The sequence below is a fragment of the Siphateles boraxobius genome, unplaced genomic scaffold (genome assembly GCF_051911475.1).
Source record: "Siphateles boraxobius isolate OS27281-9 unplaced genomic scaffold, OSU_SipBor_1 3, whole genome shotgun sequence".
Classification (NCBI taxonomy): Eukaryota; Metazoa; Chordata; class Actinopteri; order Cypriniformes; family Leuciscidae; genus Siphateles; species Siphateles boraxobius.
The window spans coordinates 12827705-12853531 of record NW_027508919.1 but is presented as its reverse complement, the minus strand read 5'-3'; the positions used below and the strand labels follow the sequence as shown (position 1 = coordinate 12853531).

General features: G+C 38.2%; 1 protein-coding gene across 24 annotated transcripts in view; it reads left to right on the top strand.

The window, feature by feature from the left end:
• Positions 1-25827, top strand: part of diaph2 (diaphanous-related formin 2) — a 474147-nt gene that overhangs the window by 154981 nt on the left and 293339 nt on the right. For all 24 annotated transcript variants that reach the window (XM_077247876.1, XM_077247896.1, XM_077247898.1 and 21 more), the window contains 6 exons: positions 14238-14312; positions 14426-14495; positions 15141-15277; positions 17688-17796; positions 21685-21795; positions 24978-25090. In XM_077247876.1, coding sequence (XP_077103991.1) covers positions 14238-14312; positions 14426-14495; positions 15141-15277; positions 17688-17796; positions 21685-21795; positions 24978-25090 — 615 coding nt within the window. The remainder of the gene's footprint in view (positions 1-14237; positions 14313-14425; positions 14496-15140; positions 15278-17687; positions 17797-21684; positions 21796-24977; positions 25091-25827) is intronic.

Genomic DNA, 25827 nt, shown 5'->3' with positions numbered 1-25827 from the left:
CTGTTGTGGATCCGCGTTCAGTGAGGCTGCTGACGTAAGACGCTGCTGACGTGTGTCTGGTGCGCCCGAGCTTCGTTTACAGTCTGAGGGAGACGCACGCTGGAAACAAAACAATCTTCACAAACATGTCTAAGGATTTCCACACAGAGGAAGACTTGCATTTTTTTGCCCAGCCATATTTATTTGAACCCGAATACACGGACGCACCAGATACACGTCAGCAGCGTCTTACGTCATCAGCGTCACTGCGGACTCGTGAACGCGGATCTCCAACAGAACCGGAAGACAATACAATGCTGAATAAATCCATAGTTTTTGGTATTTTTGGACCAAAATGTATTTCCGATGCTTCAAAACATTCTAACTAACCCACTGATGTCACATGGACTACTTTGATGATGTCTTTATTTCCTTTCTGGACAAGGACAGTATACCATTCATACATTTTCAATGGAGGGACAGAAAACTCTCGGACTAAATCTAAAATATCTTAAACGGTCTTTACGGGCTTGGAGGTCTTACGGGCTTGGAGCGACATGAGGGTGAGTCATTAATGACATCATTTTCATTTTTGGGTGAACTAACCCTTTAAGTTTATCAAGTGACGAGAATAATTTTTTGCGCAAAAACAAACAAAAATAACGACATTATTTCAACTATTCATTTCCTTCTCTGTGGGCCTCTAGTCAGTTAACGTAGTGTGATTGCGTAGAGCTACGTCACACGTAGGCTCACTACTGGCCGACGCTAGTCATGTGTGTGATGCATGTGACGTACAACAACAGAAGCTTACGCTATTACGCTAGTGAACTGACTCGAGGCCCACGGAGAAGGAAATGAATAGTTGAAATAAAGTCGTTATTTTAGATTTTTTTTGCGCACAAAAAGTATTCTCGTCATTTGATAAACTTAGGATTGAGCCACTGTAGTCACTTGGACTATTTTAACGATGTCTTTAATAACTTTTCGGGGAACAAGTTTCAATCCCTTAGAAGCCTATGGAGGAGTGAGCCAGCTCTCAGATTTAATCAAAAATATCTTAATTTGTGTTCCGACGATGAACGAAAGTCTTACAGGGTTGGAACAACATGAGGGTGAGTAAATACTGACAGAATTTGCATTTTTGGGTGAACTATCCCTTTAAGACCGACAGCAGATCTAATAGGTTACTGATGCACCATCATTTTCTCCCAACTATTTACGTCCATTTAAGACATAAACTGTGTTTAAGTGAATAAACTGTTTCAGTGAATCTCAGACCTGGTCATTTTTATATTTTTATGTATATTTGATAGTTTAGATGCACACATGAAGCCCAAAGTTAAGTTTACTTTTCTTGTCTCGTTGCAGTCCATTTTTGGATCGTGCATCGCCTTGTGAACAGCGTTTCTTGCACAGATTTTTGTGCTTTTAAAAGCTCTTTTAATGATAAAACGCGTCCGCAATTTAGCAACAGTAGAGACTGCATTTTACAACAATCACCGATCGTGCTGATTCTGACGGTACTTTTGGGTTTTAGGAAGAAATGACAGACCATCGCTGTGAATGTAAGGAAGTTACGCTGGACAGAATGCGTCTAGTTTGTAATGGTTTCATCTCAAATATCTTCTTTTTATAATCTTTGAAGCCGAAATCTAAAATAAAATTAGAATAATATCCCAGATCAAAAGTGTAACCACGTTTGAATGTTTAGTTCTGTCCTCATTGTCACTCATTAAGCAGGGCTGTGGTGTTGTGCCCGCTGTGGCGCGTGAGAGATCGCTCTCTCTCTCTCTCTTCTGGACTGCGAATAGCAAAATTGCATCACAGACAAATGGTTTAATATTATTATATATAGAACTGGTTTGTGAGATAAACATGTTCAAAATTACGTCTTTATAGCAATAATAAATAGTACGTGTATTTTCTTAATTTCTCCAGGACCGACAGCTGAACCGATAACGTCCGAGCTTATCGATACAGAGGTCTTTAAAAATTCAGCCCCGGGCCCGTTTAATACTGGGTTTCGGTACCCATCCCTACTTTTGAGGTTCTATGATGGTTAGGATTAGGGCTAGGTATCATTCATACATTTTTGATACTGATACGTTGAACAATCCTGAACAATCCTGAATCCTGAACAATACTTTTTTCGATACCAAGTTTATGAAATCATTTTTAAGAAGATTACATTACATATCACCGTAAAAAAAAAAAAAATACGTTGGTTTTATTTTTTCAGTTTGTTGACTCAAAGACTCATATAGGCCACTGGGGGGCAGAATTTATGCCTCGTGCTCAAGCGCATGCATACATCTTGCCACAAAGCACTGGCAAAAGTAGCCTAATGATTATGAATGTGTGGGGGAAAAAATATCAAAAAAACATTTTAATTGTTTATTAAAGTAGCTGTAAGCGATGTCACGCGTTTTTTAGGCCAAACATTTTTTGTCACATACAGCAAACATCTCCTCACCATCCGCTAGCTGCCTTTTCCCTGAACACACTGTAAAAAAAACTAAAAAACGCGGTCTCTGCAGACACCCCAGGCTCCACAGACGGCAACAAAAACAAACTGGGATAACCCACACCACGAAACATAAACGGTTCCTGCCAATAACCGACAAGAAGGATTTGGGGCTGGGGTTTGGGGGGGGGGTTAGTGCGTGGATGAGGAGGGAGGGAGGGTCTAGCTAGCCTTCATTTTGCTTGACAATACTTCGAACGTCAACAAGAAGTGACATCACCCAACATCGCTTGGAGCACCTTTAATAAACTAGTGTTTTCTGAGTCAGTGTTGGCTGCAAAGATGAAGTTATTGTTGCTGACTCGTCATCTCAGCAGTATAGTGAACGCCACACGCCTATAGAGAGAAATGCACCTTTCATTTGGATTGCATAATCCATGTTTGTTTTCTAATTGGTTCTTTTAAAAGTAGACATTTTAAGCTTTCTATATGCCTATTTCTCATGTCTGTGAGGCAAGTAGCCTATATGCTGAGTTGCAGTTCATTTATGAGGCGAGCTCCAGTTCTGTCGAAGACAGAGCCACTTTCTGCTCTCAAGTTTATTTTGTGCACTGTCAAGTACTTCATCAGATTTGTCTTGGCAGCAATTATCTTGTTGCAAATATTGCATCAAGCACTGTTGGCATCGAGTGAAATGATCCACACTTTTGATCTTTTTCACATCTTTTCCATCTATGCGGGTAAGGACGCTTACACACTACCGCCTCACGTGTGAGCCATGTCTATGGGTGTAACCAGCGTAAACTAGTGTTATTCCTTGATGTTTCGCAACAGCTCTGGCCACAATCAATCATACTGCATGCTTATTAGCTAACTGAAATTGATGAGATTAACCCCTTAGCTATCGAAATTTGGTACTGAACGACAAGACGTTTTTTGATACTCTATGGTATCGAGGCAATTTGGTCGGTGCCTAAAAAGTATTGAATTCGATACCCAGCCTTAGTTAGGATCTAAGCAGTAGTTAGCGAATCTCACTAGGTTTTGTAACAGAACTTAATAAAATATCTAAGTATTAGTACTTGAAAACAAGGCAAAATGCAATAACTTATCCATATTGAATGCTCTGGGTGTGTATGTGTTTTTGGGCATGGCATATGTTTCACAAAGGCTACTTAAAGGAATTGTATTAATATAATATTAAAGGAATTGTATTAATATAATATAATATAATATAATATAATAAAATATAGCAACCAAACTGTCACGATGAATAATGTCAGGAGACATAGAGATGTCAATGGAAGTTGTCAGACATTGTTTATAATGCAAGCTTGCCATTTAAACTTTTATTTATTTCACACACCTGACTAGACACCCTTGTCCATCATACATAATTGATTTTATAAATGTATTTTGACATTTCTCTCTATATATTTTCTCCAGCTAAATCTTGATGACAGGTATGAAGAAAAGACAGTACACTCATGCAATGCTAAAATTGAGATTGTGAAGGGAAAGTTATTATTTTATAGGATACATTTTAAATTATTGCAGAATTCTCTCTCAAAAGACCGCTTTAATTAATAGTGTATAAGTATTGGGAATTAGCTGTCTGGGTGTTGTCTGTTGGTCTGTTTTACTTTGTGTGCCTGGGTTGTATTAGACAGTTTTCTTACCATCAAGGTCAGGAGTGTGGAAGCAGAGTAGCTACAGTCTTATTTTAAGGTAAAACTTTGAACATATTTGGAGTTACTGTATGTTGTTATGCGGAGAAAGTTATCAGAACTTCACCTGTTGGTCCGTGAAATAAATTCTCTGCATCGGCGTGGCGGCAGAGTGTGGCCAAGTTTGCGGCACTCTGCTAGGGTCATTTTTCCCATGCTAGTTTCTGCTCTCTCTCTCTCTCTCTCCAGACTCCAAATGTTATTAGAAACCTAGTTCTGGCCCTCAGGCTCTGGATCAGCTCCCTTGATCCTGCTAGCGCCAAGGAGAAATAAAGGACTCAAGTTGGACAAATTTTCAATTCATACTTGTACAGCTACATGAGATTGCAGTGTTGTTGACTCTTAATGGCCTTATGAAGAAAGTAACAGTTTTTAACAACTGTTTTCTGCAGTGTTTTTATGCTAATAAGTTCCTAAGTAAAGTTATTTTTGGCTTTAATTTGTGCATATACGTGCTACTTACTAATTACATTGTTTATCACTACCGTTAGACCAGAGGTTTGATTGGATGTGTTCTTATTTGGTACTCTGCCACTGTGGCTAAGCTGTCTGTAAAAATAGACACTGTATTTGCTTTGTCAAGATTATTAGCATTGGATTACACATTTAGCCGTCATAGCCCTGCATGCCCTGTCAAGCCTTTTGTATATGTGCGAGCCGACAGGGTTCCTACGCAGTTTGGAAAAGTTTGGAAAAGTATGGAATTAGATTTGAGTAATTTCCAGGTCTGGAAAAGTATGGAAAAAAGAAAGCAGAGTATGGGAAATTATTTGCATTTCCAGACTATTGCCCCTATTTAGTTTTCTATAATAGAGAATCTAATGAATTAAAAATAATTTAATGAAAATAAATGTATCATACAAGAAGTGTGTTTTCATGGCAGCTAGTGATTCTTTAGTGATTGTCAAACACAACTGAATTATTGCGGCAGGTTATAAGTGTATTGAGTTTCTTATGATATTCTTAGCACCGTATTACAGAGCCTCTAAAAGGAACTTTGCAAAAATAAAAACATTTACAGACTTTCGTACTGTGGCGCACAAGAAATCATTATACTCAGCATAGACAATATTATGCCATCAGCTCATTTCATGTCATGGTTTCTCCACCGCCACAGAGGATGCATTAAATTGGACATTAGGCATTGATATTAGAGGTGCTACCCCGAAAGCCAATCTTGAGCAAATAGGCCTAGATTTCTATTAATTCATGTGCATCAATGCTCTCTTTTTCTTCATAGTAAGATGACAGGGACACACAAAGGAGATATAGTATATATAAAACTAGAAATTGTAACGCTTAAGCATGCAAAAAAATTCCTGTGCGTTCACGAGTTCACATGTTCATGAAATCATATAGTATATAGTATACATATAGTATTTTATGTGATATAGTAATTTATCCCCCCTTTGACTGGGATAGAAAGCCAGCCTAGAGAGAGGTGATGGGCTGGTGAAGGGATGATGTGAAACTGTCATGAAACAGAGGTTATACCGGCTTCCTCTTGTGCTGATTGGTTGAGTACCTGAATGTACTCCTCCCGAAACTTTGTTACATAAAATTTCATGATGTGAAGAGTTTATTGAGGGCACGAAAACGTTTCTTGTGTGCATGCAGAAGTCGGTATATATACACAACTGTATATGTCACTCCATGTGCATACAAAAATCTTTACAATTAATTGCAAAATCCATGTTAGGAAATGTAAGCTGATATTTTCCATTGACAAACTACAGCAACACATATAAATAACTGGCTTACCACTTTTTGGGGTGAAAATAGTCACTTTTGCCTAAGACTTTTGCATTGCATGCACACAATAAACTTACGCATTACAATTTTTAGTTTTATATATGCTATAACCTATGTCTACTGACATTACAGCAAAAGATATAAATAACTTGCTTAAAACCATTTTTGGGGGGCTGAAAATACTATTTTTGCTTTGGAGGTCTCCTAAAAAAAAAAAACGCTTTAATTTCCTCATAATATTCATTGCACATCACTACATTTTTCAATCATTCTCAAACGCAGGTCCCATGATTCAGTCTCTTTAAATCCCTCCTTGTCGCGAGCCTACTCTGCTCTGATTGGCCAGACGGGCCAGTCTGCTGTGATTGGTCTACCACTTACAGTGCTTGTCGGAAGCTAAACACCCATATTACGCCCTATAGCGATTGTACACATTGTAAAGACAGTAACGATGTTGTCGATTTTAACATATCAATCCGAGCTCGGGTCCAATGATGAACCATTGGAAGAACTAGTTATTCAACCCGAACCTCCATCGCAAGCACGTCTCTAGCAGGACGATTCTCAGTGAATAAATAATCATACTTACTGATAAAGTGGTTACTGTCCCATCTTTAATGGATAAGCGTTTTGTAAACCTCATTTATACTTCATGGAGATTTGAGAAGCATTTGACAAAAGGTTGTACTGCTGTTGACTACTGACTCTTCACATCCTCATCCTTTGAAAGTGTTTCCAAAGAGAATTTGCTTTTGCAGTGCAGAAAACAGCATCTTCTCGACATACACAACAAGAACCAGCTATAGTGTAGAACATCGAGCGGTAGGCAAATGTGTTAGCCACGTTAGGGCGTGTAGACGTTAGGGCTGCACAATATATCGAAATATCGCAAATGAATATATTTCGCGATGGCTTGCAATAACTGAGGTCATGAACAAAAGACAAAATGAAAATCACTCACTGCTCTCGGCTGAATAATTTATGTAGCTTTAATAAGAATCAGGATATATTTAATACATACAGAGAAAACTAAGCAGTGTTTTATTTTTATATTTGATTATTCTGTTTCTGTGTTTAAAAAAAACTAATGTAAGACAATCTGAACCCCTAAACCCTGTAGTTTACACTGATGTTAAAATAACAGTTCTTATGCTACAGTAAAACACTGCTGTTCACTTTCAGAAGTTTTAGGGGTGCTTTCTTGTCACAAAAAGAATGTGAAACGTATGTAGGTTATATCATTTTAAATATATTTTAAATATAATTTAAGTTTATTTTACACACTTTAAGCATTATCGTATACCATATCGAATATCGCATTAATTTAGTGAGTTATCACATATTGCATTTTTCTCCAATATCATGCAGCCCTAGTAGTGTCACGGAAGTGGGATTCAAATTCCTGAAGACTCGTTTAGGCTGTTAAGAGTGAATTCTTTCTTTTGAGAAACATTGCATGAAAGGGAATATTCGAAAAATCATAATAGGGGCACTTTGAACAGGGTCTGAAAATCTACAGAGAGGTTTGGAAATTTGAGTCGGGAAAAGTATGGAATTTTGAAATGGAAAATGTGTAGGGACCCTGGATTTACCTGAGACTGTGTTATACTATAGTGGGTCTAATAGAAGCAGTGGTCACATCTGCCACTACAGAAGAGCTTTTTCCGAGGCAGTAAAGGAACCCACCAATCCTAATGTCCTTCGTGACTGGGTATATTTTAAGTGGGATGCCCATTTCATTTTATGCCACCATCTGTTAACCTCAAAGCTAGCTGTATCTGCGGAGCCCTGCAGCAAGGCATACATAATTCAGATATCTGATTTGAATTCCATATTGATTTAAGTGAGAAATGGTATTGCACAGGTACATGGGGAAAATTAGTATTCTGCTGTGCTAAATTCAATATCTTTGGCCTGTCTGTGATTTTCACCACATCCTCTCTTGTTATTAATTGTTTTGTCAATCCTTCTCACCTTTTAGGGAGGTTTTTGGTGGTGTCTCACATGCTGAAATTACATACTGTGGTAGACTGATCTGTCTAATATGGATTTTTTTTGTTTGTTTTTTTCGATGCGAGTATTACAATTCCGTAATTCCATGGCAAGCATTACAAGAAAGTGTGATCTAGATAGATTATATGTCAGTGCTCCATATTAGAGTATTTATAGGTTTATTTTTGCTCTAGCACGCTGTGTATCTGATGTTTTTGACTCGAGTTATTTGGGTCAGGAGATTGAGGAGCAGGTGACCTACATGTTTCTGAGTGACAGCCCACATCAGTCCTTTGGCAGCGTGAAAAGCCGTAGTGAGCACACACATGCCACCATTGACTTCTGTACGGGGGGAATCGCTAATCCATTAGCATGCGAGGTGACTGTCATGACTGATTCCCTTGTCTCTGTCTGACATACTTCACCACCAGATCAATAATACCAGATGTTTGAATTTAAGTCTAAAATATTGATGGCCTCTGGTGTATTAAGTTAAACTGTCCCACTTGGCTCAGATCGGGTCAGGTCAAGCAAACTTTTTAACGCACAGGAAATAAAACTCTGATTTGATTCGCACTGACACAAGAATGATTAAAATGATTGCTCATTAACATGAGAAAGTGTTAAAGAAAGATCGGGAGACATGGAAAAGGAGGATTCTAATATCGGGAGAAAGCCATCTGTTTGCATTAGCGACTATCCTGAGCTGTGATGTCAAAGGCAGCAGACAGAAAAAGTCAATTTCCAACTTTCAAGAGCCTTTTTCTGTTTGTTTCTTTTTTTTGTTTTACTTTGCTTTGCTTGTTCTACCCTCTGGAAACCCACTATTAATGAAGACATTCCACAACTTGTATTTGCTTAATGCAGTTGATCAGTCGTCAGTTATCCCAGCCATTTTAAATGTTAAAACCTGCTACCACTCCCTCCACACACACACACACACACACACACACACACACACACACACACACACACACACACACACACACACACACACACACACACACACACACACACACACACACACACACACACACACACACACACTTGCTACATTCTGCTATTTTTTTGTTATCATGACCCTATATTCACAGCCTACAATCCCAGAGAGAAGTGGAGCTGGCATTGATGTGGTTTGATGTGCAGTCATTGTGGCTGTATTGAGACTCCTGCTGGGATCCAAATGCCATTAGATGGAACAGCGGCTCTTTTAAACAGAGCAGGTTCGTGCCCTAGTGCCTTCCTTCTAAAGTGTGTGGCAGACACATCACAGAACACCGACACCAGGGATATTGTTCTTTGAGCGTGCCACTGGGTTCAGTCCCCGTTTAACGCACAAGAACCCAGTGTCTGTCACGCGTCTGCAAAAAGCTCCGTGAAAAGACAGGCCGCCCGTGTCTGTCCACTTCACAATTATGATGAAATCAGCCAAGCATTTTTTCATTCCCTTTTTACCCCTCCATCACTCACTACCCTCAGATAATTACGACTTTTCTCCTGCATGTTCACCCAAGGAGAAGGACGGAGGGAGGGGAGATATGAGCAAACTTTTGCCTTGTCATCAAAATAACAGCCACGGGATAAACAGAAGGGCAGAAAATAATGTCTTCATTAGAGCAGAATGAAGAACTGACTGGAAACGCTTCAAATAAATATATAATTAATTTGAAATACTAAGTTGGTAGCTTATACTTGAGGACCCTTCGTCCTGTTTTTGATTAAAATGTTTTCTTGCTCTTTTTTTCAGTCCAATCTTCCTTTGATTCTTATGTTGAACTTTTATCTGGTTTCCACAAGTATATCATGGCCTTTAAGCATGAATGTGCCATATCCATGTTAGATTTTACAGTTAACATGAAGACAGGCTTGACCGGCTTTGTTGGAATTATTCACAAAGGAAGAATGTGTCACATTATAATAAGTAGCCTATTTTTTTCCAGTTGGATTTATTTATTTATCTATCTATTTATTTAGTAATTTTCCTGATACTACATAAATACTGTACTTAAATTGTGGAAGTCAATCTCTTCTCAGCCTTGCCTTGGGCCTCCCTGCGATTTCAGCATCACTCAGAGTCATGGACATTGTCATGAACAGCAAAAGGGCCTCAGTTGCAATATTTAGTCAGTGACTAACTGTTCTGGTGCTCAGTGGTGGGTTGAAATGTTGAGAGCAATTTGTTGCTTGGAGCAGAGGGCCTCGAGTGGAATAGAGCAGTGCTGAATAGGCCACGGGCAGCCGAATGAGACCGTCCATGGCTTAGCCCTAATACAATTTGAAAGGCATTGCTCTCATAGAGTGTTCTCAATGACACAACACTCTAGATCTTCTTCAAGTGCAATAATAATGTCAGACTCAACACCCAGGCTTTTGGTTGACATTAGAAGGTTCAGAAAATAAAGGCAAGATGTCAGATGAATAACCTGCCGTTATTGTAAGGCTGTTAACCGACTTTTAGAGCGTCAAGTGGGGTATACAATTCACTCTATGGGCAATACACTCCAGCTGATGGTCATTAATGATTTTTCACATGCATTTACAATTTACTAGGTGATGTTCAAAAATAATGTTGCCCTTTTTTTATTTGATTGGCTTGATAATATTTTGTCATTGCTACTGTAAACATGAATATTTCACCACCATAGAAAGAAGTGGAGAAACAGTGTTTATTATTTTGTTAAGTGTTATGCTCTGGAAGGTTAAATAATTGCATGTTTATTGATTATATTTAGTAGCATGTGTATGTAACAAATGATATTATAAATATATGTATTCTTTAACAGACCTTACACATTTCATTTAACCCAGAAAATATATGTGCTCATGTCAAGTAACTATGCTGGCTTTTCTGCCGCTTAACTCCAGGATTATCTCAATCAATATTTCATGAATAAGTCTAAATCAAATCGTTGGATCCACGCCACAGAGTGTGGGTAGGTCACTGATGAGCTGATTTGACAGGAAATGATGCGATGTTTACTCAGGGGTTTCAATGAAAAGCTGGCAGGCAATCTAAGAAATAGACTCATGGAGAGACAGACAGAAAGACAGGTAAAGATTTTTTTATTTTTATCCTGCTTAATGAGTAATCTTGCTTTAATCTTAAATGTGTTGAACTGATGCATGATGCCTCTATCCACTGAGAGAAGCCATAAGAGTGATAAAAAGCCTCTGAGAGACTCCATTCTGGTGTCTTAAATTCAATCATGTCTGACTGACATTGTTATCTTTGAAAGAGCGATTTCCTCTCATTTTCATGCTTGTTAGTGTTGCAAGGGTAGCTATATGTGATTTCTTAATTTAAATTTAAATGATTTACACTACAAGTTTATAGAGCTGTTCAATTTGTAGTTCTAAAACCTGGAAGAGAATCAATGGTTTCAAACCATGGGTTCTCTCGAGAATTGAAGATATTTTGTTTTTTGAGTTTCATTTTGTTAACATTGCTTGAAGAGGCTTTCATGATATGTGAATATGTGAATATGTGTATATATATGTATATATGTATACAATCTTTAAAAAATCTACAACACAACATAAATCTATGCACATTAAATTGAATACTACATTGTGTATACACACACACACACACACACACACACACACACACACACACACACACACACACACACACACACACACACACACACACACACACACACACACACACATATATATATATATATATATGTGTGTGTGTGTGTGTATACACAATGTAGTATTCAATTTAATGTGCATAGATTTATGTTGTGTTGTAGATTTTATGTTGTGTTGTAGATACATACACCGGACGTAATTCTGGTATAATTCTACTATTTCTGCATCCTAATGATAATCACAGACCTTTTTTCACTCATAAAGCAACAACTGTAATTCAATAAACCCATTAGAAATTTTCTAAAGGGAACCTGTGGTGAATTATCCTTTTAAGGCCGTCCTACAAATGCAGTGTTGACTACGGCAATATAAAACTTTGACCATGAGCTGTTGTCTCATCTCTCTGTATAGTCTTGTTTTAGAGTTTTGTTGCTCTTGTTGAGTGACATGACCACAGCGGCACAATGTCAATGCTGGCTAAGGTTTCATTAGGTCTCACCACACTACCTCAGATGTTAGCCTCTTGTTTTCAACACTCATCTGATGCAGACTGACACCATAACCCACACTGTTGATATAAGTGAATAAGATATGCTTGCACCCCTCATTTCCACTCACCTCCACAGCAGCACTGCTTTTATACTCCAAGGCTAGGTAAGGTTGCTCCCGAAAATCTAATTTTTCAGTATCGGCCTCAAACTGTGTTTTTCTTTCAACAAACAGCTGAAAAAGTGATGAGGCAAAATTGGAAACAATAAACGATAAGCCCCCCTGTTAACAGATGATTATAAATTTTGCACATTATATTGTTATGTTTTATTAACAAATCAGGCCATTATAATGTACTGTACAGCAAATGGTAATACGTTTCAAATTGAGTTTGGTGGGTCGGTAATGAATTTTGAGTAATGGCATGGTGAGCCCCTGTTTCTTTAATTTTAGACTAATTGAATTGCTGATCTGAAACTGCCTTCTGAAACTGCCTACAGACATCATCCCTAATTGAGGGTCTTGTGTGACCATATAGATTCATACAAATTACTTTAATATGATCCTTTGAAGGGGACCTATTATGCCCCTTTTTACAAGATGTAATATAAGTCTTTGGTGTCCCCAGAATATGTCTGTGAAGTTTCAGCTCAAAATATCTTGCAGATATTTTATTATAACAAGTCCAATTTGCCCCCATTTAGGTATGATAAAAAACACAGTTTTCATGTGTGTACCTTTAAATGCAAATTAGCTGATATTCCCTGCCACCCTTTCCAGAACAGGGTGGAGCCTTTACAGCACAATGCTTTGGATACTCCTGCAACAACAAAACTTGAAAATCTCACAGCCAAAATGTTTGAGATTGTCAGTAGGTGTGTTCAACCTCATATGTTGGAACCGGAGTCGGACACTGATGGAGAATCTCAAGTAGTAGTAACTTTTAGAATGCTACAGGACGTTCCTGAATGGTTAGTTGATTAATTGATGTAGTTTTTGTGGAGTTAACTTTATTCAACTTATTGATGCACAGGTGCTCATATGGGAACTGTAGTTGGATGTTGGTATCGGCCATTCTTTTAGAATCAACTTTTGTGCAAATTCAGCATTGAACTGACCCTTGTTTACCAAGCAGTCCGGTGTAAAATGATTTGCACAAAACAAAATACTTTTCCTAATTTCTTTAGCACATTTCCTTCATAAATTAAATTCATGGTGGGATCTTTGTTAATAGGATAGATCGACTCCATTCAAGGGCGGGGCTTGCCCCTACTGTGACGTCACAATAGGTGGAAATCTGGAATATATATATTAAAATATATTAAATATATTAAAATATATAAAAAAAAAAAAAGTAGGTGAATTTTTACCATTATAGACTGGTTATTACATTGGACACACATAAGTGTTCAAACACCATGTAAACATTAATTTTGCATAACAGTTCCCCCTTTAAAGTAACAAATGGCCCCATGTATTTGGGTTTATTGACAATCTGGATCTAAGAACAAGAGATGTTAATAGCATACTCTAAATGCATTCACATACTCCATCTCTCTCTCTCTCTCTCTCTCTCTCTCTCTCTCTCTCTCTCTCTCTCTCTCTCTCTCTCTCTCTCTCTCTCTCTCTCTCTATTCTTATCCTCATCCTCCCCCAGGTCTTTTTTAATGTCTCCAGATACATTGTGTTTTATAGCCAATTATCTTACACAATCCATTATTGGTTTTAGTGTTATCTCCCATGCATTGCTTTATCTTCCTGTTGGAGTGCATGGCCTACACAAGTTGCCTGAAGGCGCCACACACAAACCATTCTCTCATTTGCATTCGTCTTCACTTCATTTTCAATGTGCAATTTTTAGATGAACCTGTTTTAAATATGTTCTTCTTTCCTCTGGAGTTACATGTGGTCACACATATGTGGAAAATTCTTCATTAATCCAACAGAAATATGGGGAACAAAAGCACTATATTTCTTCATGTTCTTGTCACAGGTGGCATTTTACAGAGAGAACAAAGTCTGACTCATTTTGCACGTGTTGCAATAGGTTCCACAATGACCTGTACTGTTTGTCAATATTAAGGATGGGAAAATAAACAGAAAAAAGTTCCATTGTTTCCATTGTTGTGTTTTAACCCAGTTCATCTTCAAACCAAACTTTTCTAACCTTTAATGAACTTGTTAAGGTTTAAGTATTCTAACGGAGCCTTTTGCCGGTCTCTTCCTGTCTTTAGCTGGGTGAATAACTTTGGCCATGAGGGACTCGGACTGCTTTTGGATGTGCTGGAGAGGCTTCTTGACAAGAAACTGTAAGTTATGCTGGATTTTCTGACGTCATCTTAAGAAATGTTCTTTCTTCAGTGCTTATGGATTGCTCATCCACACGCTCTTTCTCTTTACTCACTGATTTTCTTTTCCTCAGGCAAGAGAACATTGACAAGAAGAACCAGCACAAACTCATTCAGTGCCTCAAGGCCTTCATGAACAACAAGGTGTGTTTAGAATTTGAAAGCTCCACCACAAGCTCCACCACGAGTATTTTATATCATTTTGTGTCCAAAAAAAAAAAAGGAAATTAAAAAAAAAACGTATATCAAAGAATAGGAAATCATGCCAGCTCCTTGTCCTTGAGAAAGACTACATTTCTGATTGAAATGCTGCTGCTTTATTAAACAATAGCAAACACAAATTAAGCTCGCTCAACTCCAGATAATCATCAGATTTAATCTTTTAAAGCTGCTCTCATGCTTAAATGGTATTGACATTATTTAATTTTTATACCTTAGCCATGTTAAATGAATTCTATTTTATTCCAAACATTTTTCTGTAAAAGTGAGCCCCCCCCCCAAGGGAATTCTGTGTGTTACTCCAATTGTGGTCAAGTGTAGTGGATTACACCCTGAGAGGAAGACAAATATGCAGTAATATGAATATTTGTCCCTGCTGTCCTGATTTAAATGAAATAATCTTAAAATATATCTACACCCGCCTAATTGTCTCTCTTTCAGAGAAAAAAAGCCTGAATCTGTCCATACACAAGGGGTTCATTATGTTTCCTTAAAGCTTAAAGGCATTATCCAATGCAAAATGTTTCCATTTAAAATGTGCACTAAAATGAGATGTCTTATTGTTTTCAGTATGGCCTCCAAAGGATTTTGGGGGACGAGCGAAGCCTCCTCCTCCTCGCAAGGGCGATTGATCCCAAACAGACTAATATGATGACCGAAATTGTCAAGATTCTGTCAGCTGTTTGTATCATCGGAGAGGAGAACATGTAAGATCATCATCTTAATCCATTTTGTGTCATAAAAATGCCATATGCCAAAATGTACTGATAGTTTTATGGTATCAACATCAGAAATAGTACTTAGTCTGCTAGAAAAGGCTAAGCGTAATGGTGACCTGCCGATACATGCTTTGTTAGTTTCGTTGTTGAATAATCAAGAAACTGTGTTTGGTGCAGCCGACCATTTTTATTTGCCGATCAGCACCTTCAGCCCTAGAATCTGTATCAGTAAACACACACAGACAGTTTCATATACACACACAGACAGTTTCATGCACACATGCTAAGTGCAGGTTGGGTGAATAGATTAGTGTTTTTATGGGTGTGTAGGTGATCAGAGGGTGTGCAGATCTGTGTGACAGCTGTAAAAACGTTGATACCCCACTTAGTGCCGAAACTAGCTCCTTCCCCCTCAAATGCTGTGCAGTGACACTGGCTTATGTTTGGTGCTGTCACATCAAAGCTCTCTTTAGGAGTTGAGCAGGTGTAGCTTATTCTGAAGCCATGTTTGAATCAGCATGAAAGACTCTGTACAGCCCACTCACGACTACAACTTAATCACCTGGATCACAAAACGCGGATCTTACACCTAGTTGTTCGACAAAACTTCTCTCTACAGTTTCTTCCACGACAAAGCAAGGTAAACCGGTTTGTGGTAACGAGACATGTAAAAAGTGAACTTAAAGGGAGAGTTCACCCATACATGAAATTTCTCTCATTTTCACACCCTAAAGTTGTTCCAACCTGGACGAGTTTCTTTCAGAATTACTTTTTACAAAAGAAGGTAACCAAGTAGTTGACGGTGGCCATTGACTGCCATTGTATTTTTTCCCCTATACTATGGAAGTCAATGGCTAGTGTCAACGGTTTGGTTTCCGGCATTCTTCAAAATATCTTCTTTTTAAAAGTGGCTGATATCCTGGCAGGCCAGTGCACACATGACGCTGAACAGTAGTAGTAATATAGTCCCATATTCAATTTGATTCATTTTGAAGTCATTCATCTGTGCTCTGATTTCAGAGTTACAATTATATCTACTTGGAGCCGTCGAGTCGTCTCCCAACACACGTGTAATTCACTTTTTGAGAGTCACTCTCCCACTCTTTACCCTGCAACTTTGGCACTGGGATCGCTTGAATACATGGCTACACTTTCAAAATCTATTCCCTTATCACGCTCAAACCCCGTCACTCATAAGTTATCTCTCACCCACATAAAAAGACGACAAATTGATTGACAGGTCTCCCTTACCCGACCCTGGTTTGTTGAACTGAACCAATAAGGGTCATGTCAAGGAAAAAATATGTAGATGTCTTCACAATACATTACTTTTCTGTGATACTTTTTATTTTATACATATATTATACTTTTTTATATTATATATTATGTGTTTGAATTTATTAAAATCCCGAGCCTCTGTAAAATTCTCAAAGATCAAATATTTACCGTATTGTATACCGTATTGTATTGCTACCAATCAGTGGCGTTGTCAGACAGATTCAATGGAGTAAGATCAAATAATTTAAATAAATTGTTATTCTGAGTTCTGAAGAATTTATTATAACGTTATTATTATAAAAAACCTGCCATATGTTCCTTTGAAACTTTGTTACAGTAATGTGCTATAACATTATTTGAGAGTTTTGTACATCTGAATGGGTATCGGAATTCATTGAAACAAGATCAGAACTTAATCGAATCACAATCTTCTTTTTTATATACATTTTTGGGTGAACTATCTTTAAATTAAGGTAACTCTGTCAGTTTCCAGTGAGCCCCAACCCCCCCCCCCCTCCATCCCCACCCCCCTCCTGTTTTAATCTGATGAGAGTAGGATCAATGACATGATGGCAAGCTACACAGTTAAGACACAATCTTGTGTGTTTCTTTACTCAATAGGCTATTTTTACACAAGCGCTGGTTTGTTCTGCTGTTATTATTTTGTCTATGATGCATTCTGTTATTTCTTTCCCTTAAGCCATGAACTGCAATCCACCAGTTCTTGAGTCAGCAAAACAGACATGGGACCTTATAAAGTCCTTAATTTGCTTTCCCACCAACACTTTGTTCTTCTGTCCCAACACATTGCTTCAGTTCTCTTATGTTGCTGCTTTTTACACAGCGTCACATACTGTAGAATAAAGGGTCCCTCTTATTACTTTGGATAACATTAGTCTTGCTTTGATTTTACTCACCCACAATGGGCTATAAAATCAACATCAAATCTGTGAAAATCTGTTATATTGTTACAGGTCCCCTGCATGAACATCCGAGAATGAGATTGCGAGCTTAGACCAACTTGTGTTGCAATTCTGAACTAATGTCACGGTCGTTGCTTGATAAAAAGCATGTTTACCTAAACACATTTTCTGTTTTCTGTCTACTTGTTTTCCTTTAGTCTGGATAAGATCCTGGCAGCCATGACCATTGCAGCAGAGAGGAATAATAAGGAGAGGTTTGCTCCGATAGTGGAGGGACTGGAGAACCACGAAGCCCAGCAGCTACAGGTCCGTGTGCTGAGCTTTCCAAGAGTCAGAGAGCTGTACTTCCCCACCTGCCACTCCACCTTATTACTGCATGTTATAATTCATTGCAGATCAAATTCATTTTAGACACAATTTACATAGATACATTTTTTTTGCTCTGATAGAATGATAATACAACAGAATTTCAAATGATCATTTTGTTTTGTTTTACATTTAATTTCTTGTAAAAGTTTTAAATTGTATTTTTATTTTATTTAAAATTTTTTGGGGGTGGGGGTGGTATGTTTTATATGGGTATGTTCTTTAGCATGTGTTTGAATTTAGTGTCTGTTATTCTCTTGAAAGAGCACATACTTTTCAAGTGGAACACACATAAGCATCATATGTTTTCTAAATGTTATATGCCCTCATGTTTTATTTCACTTATTTCAAATAATTAGTAGAATTCTGCTTGCCCAGGGCAGCAGATATAGATCTGCTGTTTAGTGTCAGTCAATGCTTGAGGCCTCTACACCCCAAATGCTCTTTTTGATGCTGGAGCCAGGTAGAAATTGGCACATCTGTCACTCAAAGCTCTTTTGCACCTCTGCTCAGCTTGACATGTAAACAAGTCCCCCTATCCCTCTCCTCACGGTGTTCTGTGGTCGTCTGTCAACCCAGCCACCTACACCACAAGATGGAAGCTAGCTGCTGGCTATTGTAATGGAACTGGATGTGTATTATAAACCCTAATCAGCCCCAACCAGGTCACACAAAGAACCTGGAGCTCTGGAAACAAGCAAATAACAAAAAAACAAACAAACAAACAAAACTTTTTCCTCTGCATTCTACAATCTGGTCACAGAGGAACCGAATCAAAAGGGCAAGAATTCAGCACCACAACTGTATTTATCATTCTCTGCTTCTCCACAACCTGCAGTGATCTGTGACCAAGCACAACAAGCCACTCTTACACATTCATTAACCAAATCCCTGATCTTTGTGTTGCTGTTGAGAGAGCAGAGAAGACAACAATATGCTATAGAGGGAGCGTGAGGAGAACGGAGAAGTGAATCTCTTTTGATTTTGTCCCTTGTTTTCCTCCTAGGAAAAAAAAAAAGCCTTTTAATGAAAAGAACCACCACTAATTGTCAAGTAAATTAAAACACCTCACCAACGCTGCCGGTTAAAAGAAATTAAACACTTTTAAAACCTGCAATAAGCTGCAGAGCCTGACTTTTTAAACGTGATTAAAATCTGTTTTGCCGTCACGCCATCTCAGTGACGCAAGCACGCAAACTTAAAACCGTCCCAGCAGTGCAGATTTTTAATTAATCTGCTGGAATCCACCTCTGGCACTGTGCTGCAGAAGCTCATCATTGTACACTTAACCCATAAAGGAAAATAAGCCCCTCAACCTGGACCAAAACCCTATCTGCAACATCATTCCAAACAGGCTGGTGTGCAGACGCAGCTGCTGATAAAAATGCCAAAAAGCCTTTGGAGAACTCGAAGAATAATCTAGATTCACTCAGTGAGACTCTTCAATGATGGAAATAATTGCTCAAATGGGAATACGAGAAGATTTAAGAACTTTGGTGATGTGGAGGCATCATGTTGTGTGATGGGAGTCTCAGCAAAATGTGCTGCATGGTTTGCAAGAGTCCTGCTATTTAAATTTATTTTTATTTCTGTTTTATATATTTTTTCTAAAGTTTAGTTTTGGTTAGTTTTACTCCCTTTTTTGTTAGCTTTAGTTTATTGTAGCAATCTAAGCACAGTCTAGTATTAATTAGGGATGCACCGAAAGGACATTTGTTGGCCGAAACTGAAAATTCTGGATGGACTTGGCCGAAAACCAAAACCGAAAATGACAAAAAAAAAAAAAAATATATGTATATATATATATATATATATATATATATATATATATATATATATATATATATATATATATATATATATATATTAAATTAGTGTTTTTGTATAATTGTATTGTTGTTAAACTATTTTTTATTAAACTTTTTTTAAATAATTGAATGAATCTGAATAATAATAAAAAAATCAGGCCAATAAAATAACCACACTTTTATTTCAAGTAAAAAATTTTTTTTTACAGAAAACAGGGCTATATTAAATATCAATATATTCTTCTTCATTCAGTTCTAAGCAGCAGAATCAGATTTAACAGATTTATTTTTTGACCTTTTATTAAAATAAAGTAGTCCTACAAAGCTATTATTATCGGAGCATTTAAGCAGATAGCAGGGAGAGGATCAGTGAACAAGCACGCAATTTTACCATTGTTGCCCAGCACGGCTATTCACACCATATTACAGAACAGTAGGGCTATTGCAAACAGAAACAAGTCCAGAGAAATTTCATGTTGGCATGTTTTTAGCGGACTTTGCCTTCCTGGTGAGCGTGAACAAAACGCATTTGGACAGTGAGCGACTGAGTAGAGCAAGCAACGCGCACACGGAGGTTGCAGCGGAACATTGAGCAGAACGCGCTGCGAAGACGGAGCGGAGAGCACAGCGCACACACACAGCGGAACACTCTTCGAAGTTGTGCTTCTTCGGAAGCAGCGCTGTTCGCAAAGTCACAAAACATGCTGAGCCAGAGTGAAACCTGATCGCTGAGCACGGAGTGGCGGGGCGGCAAATTTTCGGCCTATATGTACGGCCTATTTTCTCTCTGGGCCAAAAAAAGATAATCAAAAACTGATAATTTTCGGCAGCCAAAATTTGGGTGCATCCCCTAGTATTATTGCTATTTTTATTTTATTTTTATTTTGAGTCATGGACATATTTAGTTTAGTTATTCCTAGTTAAATTATTTTCTTTTAGTTTTCCCACATTTTTTACAACAAAGGGACAAAAAAGTGAACCAGATTGAGGGCCATGGGCTTAAAGTAAATGTTGCATTATATCCATCTATATTATTATAGGCTTTTTAAATAAATATTTAAACAATCAAATGCATTTTTCCCTCCTGTGATATGGCATGGCAGGCCTAATTAAAGGTCATCATGGATTCTCTGAATTATAACCAACACTTTATTTCAAAAGTCCACATTAGATTTTCTACATTCTACTGTAAGTATATAACTATAAGTAACTGGATCAAACCTATGCATCTCCTCCAGATGATATACTTTCCCAAATATTGTGTCAAACACAACTTCCCTTTGGCAGGTTTCTGTCAGGTTTCTGTTCAGAATGATGGAGCTTCTCTTGACTAATACAATAGTGCAGGGCAATAAAACATGCAGACCCACAACAACTCTACAAGTCCAGGTTGAGGCTGGTGAAGGAGACTCTTCACATGTCCATCAAGAGTGATCTTTCCACTCTGCATCGATCACCCAAGCGAAGAGCATTCCTTCTCATCCCGACGGGCTCCCTGGAGCCACCTTATAACCTGTTAAGAACCATCAGCACTCCTCCCTGCCCACTGCCCATATCCGATAAATCAGTTCAAAATGCACATCTGTTCAGCCAGGCCTGCTCCCTCCTTCCATCCCTCCTTCCTCTGGACAGCTTTACTGATCCACCAGCATCGTTTCCCTTCACTTTTTCCTTTACAGTTCTTCGAAGTGCCAACTGCCTCGTTCCATACTGATCAATTCATTTTATTTTAACTAATGCAATGTATTACATTTTTTCTTTAAGATTAGAGATGAGAGCAGTATGAATGAGAGGCTGTTGGAGAATACTACATTTTAATCATTTATTGCCAAAGGGATTATTAAAAAAAAATACTTGCATTAAATTATGGTTGTGTGTGTGTGTGTGTGTGTGTGTGTGTGTGTGTGTGTGTGTGTGTGTGTGTGTGTGTGTGTGTGTGTGTGTGTGTGTGTGTGTGTGTGTGTGTGTGTGTGTGTGTGTGTGTGTGTGTGTGTGTGTGCGTATGTGTGAATGAATACAGGTTGCTTGCATGCAGCTGATCAATGCCCTCGTTACCTCCCCGGATGATTTAGACTTCAGGATACACTTACGAAATGAGTTTCTGCGTTGTGGCCTCAAGAAGATACTGCCAGTGAGTATATCTTTTGCTTTATCTTTTTTACTTTTATATTTCTGTTTTTTATTTTTGTTACTTTTTAATTTCTGCATTCATTTTTATTACTTTTTTTGAAAAATAAAAATACTGGTATGATATATGCTCATTAGTTTTTTTTCCTCATGTGGTAAAGGTAAGTTGGTAAACACATAGGAAAAATGCTGTTTAATACATCTGTAGTTTATCAAATGACAGATAAAGCATTTGGGGTTTAGAATGACATCAGTAAAAGCTTAGAGTTAAAAATATAAAACATTTTTTGAACAACTGAACAAAACAATTAAAAACTGCTGAAATGTGCCCTGCTTTGGTGTCTTCCTCCGTAATGGCACAGCTTTGTTCCATAAAGGCCGTTCCCTTCACACATCATTATCAATCAGCGTGCAGATCTCTGCTCCACACTGCCACAAAGCCTGCAACCAGGCCAGCACATCACTCACCATCTCATTTATGTGGGCATTTCCTTACTCTTAATAAGTCATTTTGACTGCTCCCAATATTATTGCTACAATTATTATAATTATCTCAATCTACCCCCGCATATGATGAGCTTATCGTAATTTATGAATAATGTATTTGAAAGTTTAATAGGACAATTAAATATGACATTGTTCTGTAATTGTGAATAATGAGTTTTCAGGTTTTAGTATCCTCAAAATGGTAAGTGCTAAGGGGAAAAAAACAAAGTGAAAGACAAATGAGATGCACTAAATCCTCAAGGAGAGATAGAAAAGGGTGTCTGATGAAATGAAAATACAAATTTCTGGAGATGTGTGTGTGTGTGTGTGTGTGTGTGTGAGAGAGCGAGAGAAACTTGGTCCTGCCTCCTACTGCGGCATAAAGAGTACTCTTTCTCTCGGATTGGCTGTGATGGCATGCCTGAAATATTGTCCACTGATTGATAACTACAGAAATTGGGTTACATTTGGCTTTTCACCATCCATAAACTACACCAGTAGTGATTTAATAATTGAGTTTTTATCACTCCTTTTTTATCCTCTCTTTCTTTATCTCCCTCCCTCTTTTAACCCGTTATATCTGTCACAGGTATACAAAGCAAGACAATCTGTATACCATAGAAAAACAGACTGACTATTAGTTCAATACAACACTAATCATACTTGTGGTTTTAATTGACACCAGAGTTTTAAAGTACTTGATGAGCACAGTTTTATCAGAAATGTTGTTATTATTATTATGGGGAGATACCCAACTCCATGGTTTTACCATTGGACTAAGCACAACGACCAACATAGAATCATGCATACCTTGATAACCAATCACATTATAGCCTTGACGTCATTGAATTGCTGTCACAGTGACAGTCAATCACTTATTTGCAGATGCCATAGAAGTGAAAAAGAAATGCTGTGCTCTGAATCCTCCCTGTTGCAAACTTTTCTGTGACTCTTATTAAACGGCACATTTATTTGTGAACTTTAGAAATAGATAAATTCAAAATGAATGTTTAAAGGCAAACATGTTGAAAATTTTGTTGACAAGTTGATTTATTAAGTGATACAGTAGCTTTTGTACTGCCATACTGGAGCCTTTCTTCCATTTTCGTCCATTCAAAAAAAAAAAAAAAACTACTTTGGGCAAGACATGCGTACTTTTTATTTCCTTTCCATTTGCAGTTGCTGTTTTGAGGATTTTGAAACCTGTAAACTATCAATTTTGAATCCATATAAACCACCGGTCAAAAGTTTGGAAACGTTAAAGCAGCACTATGCAGGAATTCCGTTTTTGTCAAACAGCGACCCCTAGAGTCGCTGTAGAGTACTTGTATTTAACGTTACTGTCGTAAATACAACTCATGCAGAGCGTGACAGTCTATGATCTGCACTCACGGCCTCTCCACTTTATAAGTTAGGCTAACCTGAGCCTAAATGCCAGATGACATCAATAAAGTTACATCATGTACATTGCATTATTTCATAACAATGTCCGTTATTATGATGTTGTTAGACATGATTAATGCAATTTATCATAATAGTTTGCAAATAGCGCTCATTTACACTATTGACAACGTGTAGGCTTATTTATGTCCTGATAATTATGTGAGATATTGACAACTGTTCTCATGATAATGGAATCAACTTTAACAGTGAAAGCCTGAGCGAGTAGGACTCTTGTCCGGTTCCTCGCGCTGTCAGATTCTCGTTACCTTTTTCTAGACTCTTCCGACCGCGCTTTCTTCGTTTTTTTCTCCATTCTGAAAACGCAGGTCCGATATTTACTCGTGTCTGACTCCTTGCTCGGTCAGTCTGCTGCTTCCTCTTTCTCTGTTCCTCCGAAAATGCTTTCCTAGCTTTCTGCTTCTTATATGCCAGTTTAGCCATGACGATAGTTGTTCTTATAGCTAGCCGGATCTGGATGGGGGCGTGTATGCGTGTAATGTGTGCAGTGCCGTAAAGCAATTTGTTACATGGCAAGAGCTGAAATCAACTCTGTCCGCCGGCCCAAAGTTGCAAGTGCAGTTTTTCCACTCACAGGCACCAGAGGGGGGCGAGACGACCAACATTCAACCCGAAAGAGTCATATAACCATTCCAATAACTCTGAAGCTGTTCAGTTAAGCTAAAAAAACTGCATAGTGCTGCTTTAAGTTTTTTTTTAAATGTTTTTGGAAGTAATCTCTTACCAAGGCTGCACTTATTTGATCTAAAAACTGGAAAAAACAGTAATACCGTGTAATATTATTACAATTTAAATTAACTAGTTTCTGTTGTAATATATTTAAAAAAGAAAATATTTATTCCTGTGATGGCAAAAATGAAGTTTCAGCAGCCATTACTTCAGTCTTCAGTGTCATGTGATCTGTTTTACTGTATTTCTGATCAAATAAATGCAGCCTTGGTGAGATTAAGAGACTACTTTCAAAAACATTAATGTTTTCAAACTTTTGACCGGGACTGTATGTCTGCTAAAAGTGAACTTCTCAACATTTAGGAGTATACTAACATGGCCTTAACTCACAGACATGGACTAAATGCCACAACACATTATGATTTCTTAAGAGGCCTTTAAGTGGGTTATGTACAATGAGGTGTTTTCTAGCTGTTCAAAAAGCAGACACTTTCTCGACCTTCCTCTTTTATCACCAGTGTTATACGACTCAGTCAATCATTCCTCTCATATCACCCTCTGTAATCACAGGAGCTGAAGGAGACGGAGGAGCTCGACATTCAGCTGAAGGTGTTTAACGAAAATAAGGAGGAGGATTCCATCGAACTGTCTCACCGACTAGATGACATCCGTGCAGAGATGGAATATCCTTTTTACCACTGCCTCGGCCTTGCGTGCAGCCGTGAGGGCGCCCGGTGCAGCTCGTGGGTCTAGAGCCAAGACCTCCAGTTCATTCAGAAGGGATTTGAGAATCAGGGTTTTTTTTTCAATTCCAGTCCAGCCTCTGGCAACTCTGGTGGTAAACAAACCTCTTCACATCAACACATGCACGCACCGCACGGCGCACACATATCCCAGCATCCTCTGGCCCTGAGCTCATTATACTGACATTCCAGAGACACAGAGAGCAACCTCTACGCTCACCTCTCCTCTGTTTCATTCCCCTCAAATCTGCGGATAGACCATGCTACGCAACTATGGAAATCCGTTCACACTTATTTTCTCCATATTTCTACATCTGCATCTGACCCTTCAGGCCACAGCTGCGTACGTGGCAGCCATATGCAGTAGCTTCTGGATTTGTGTGTGTATCCTCGCAGTATCCTTTATAAAGTAGCTTGAAGCAATTCAAAAAAGCATTCGAAAAAGAGTAAAGCATTTTGGTCATTTTAGTCTTGATTTGTTGATATTTTTTTATCGTTTCGCCCCTTTCCATAAGCTCTCAGAGGGAAAGCTTCGCTGAAATTATAGAGAATCTAGAGTTTTAGTTCAGGCTGTCTGGACTGAAGATTTTCGTGAGCAGTCAACTGTGCAAGAGACACAACATTTGTCTCTAAGGACAATTTGGCATTGATCTGTAAGTGCCTTGTGTAATATGCGT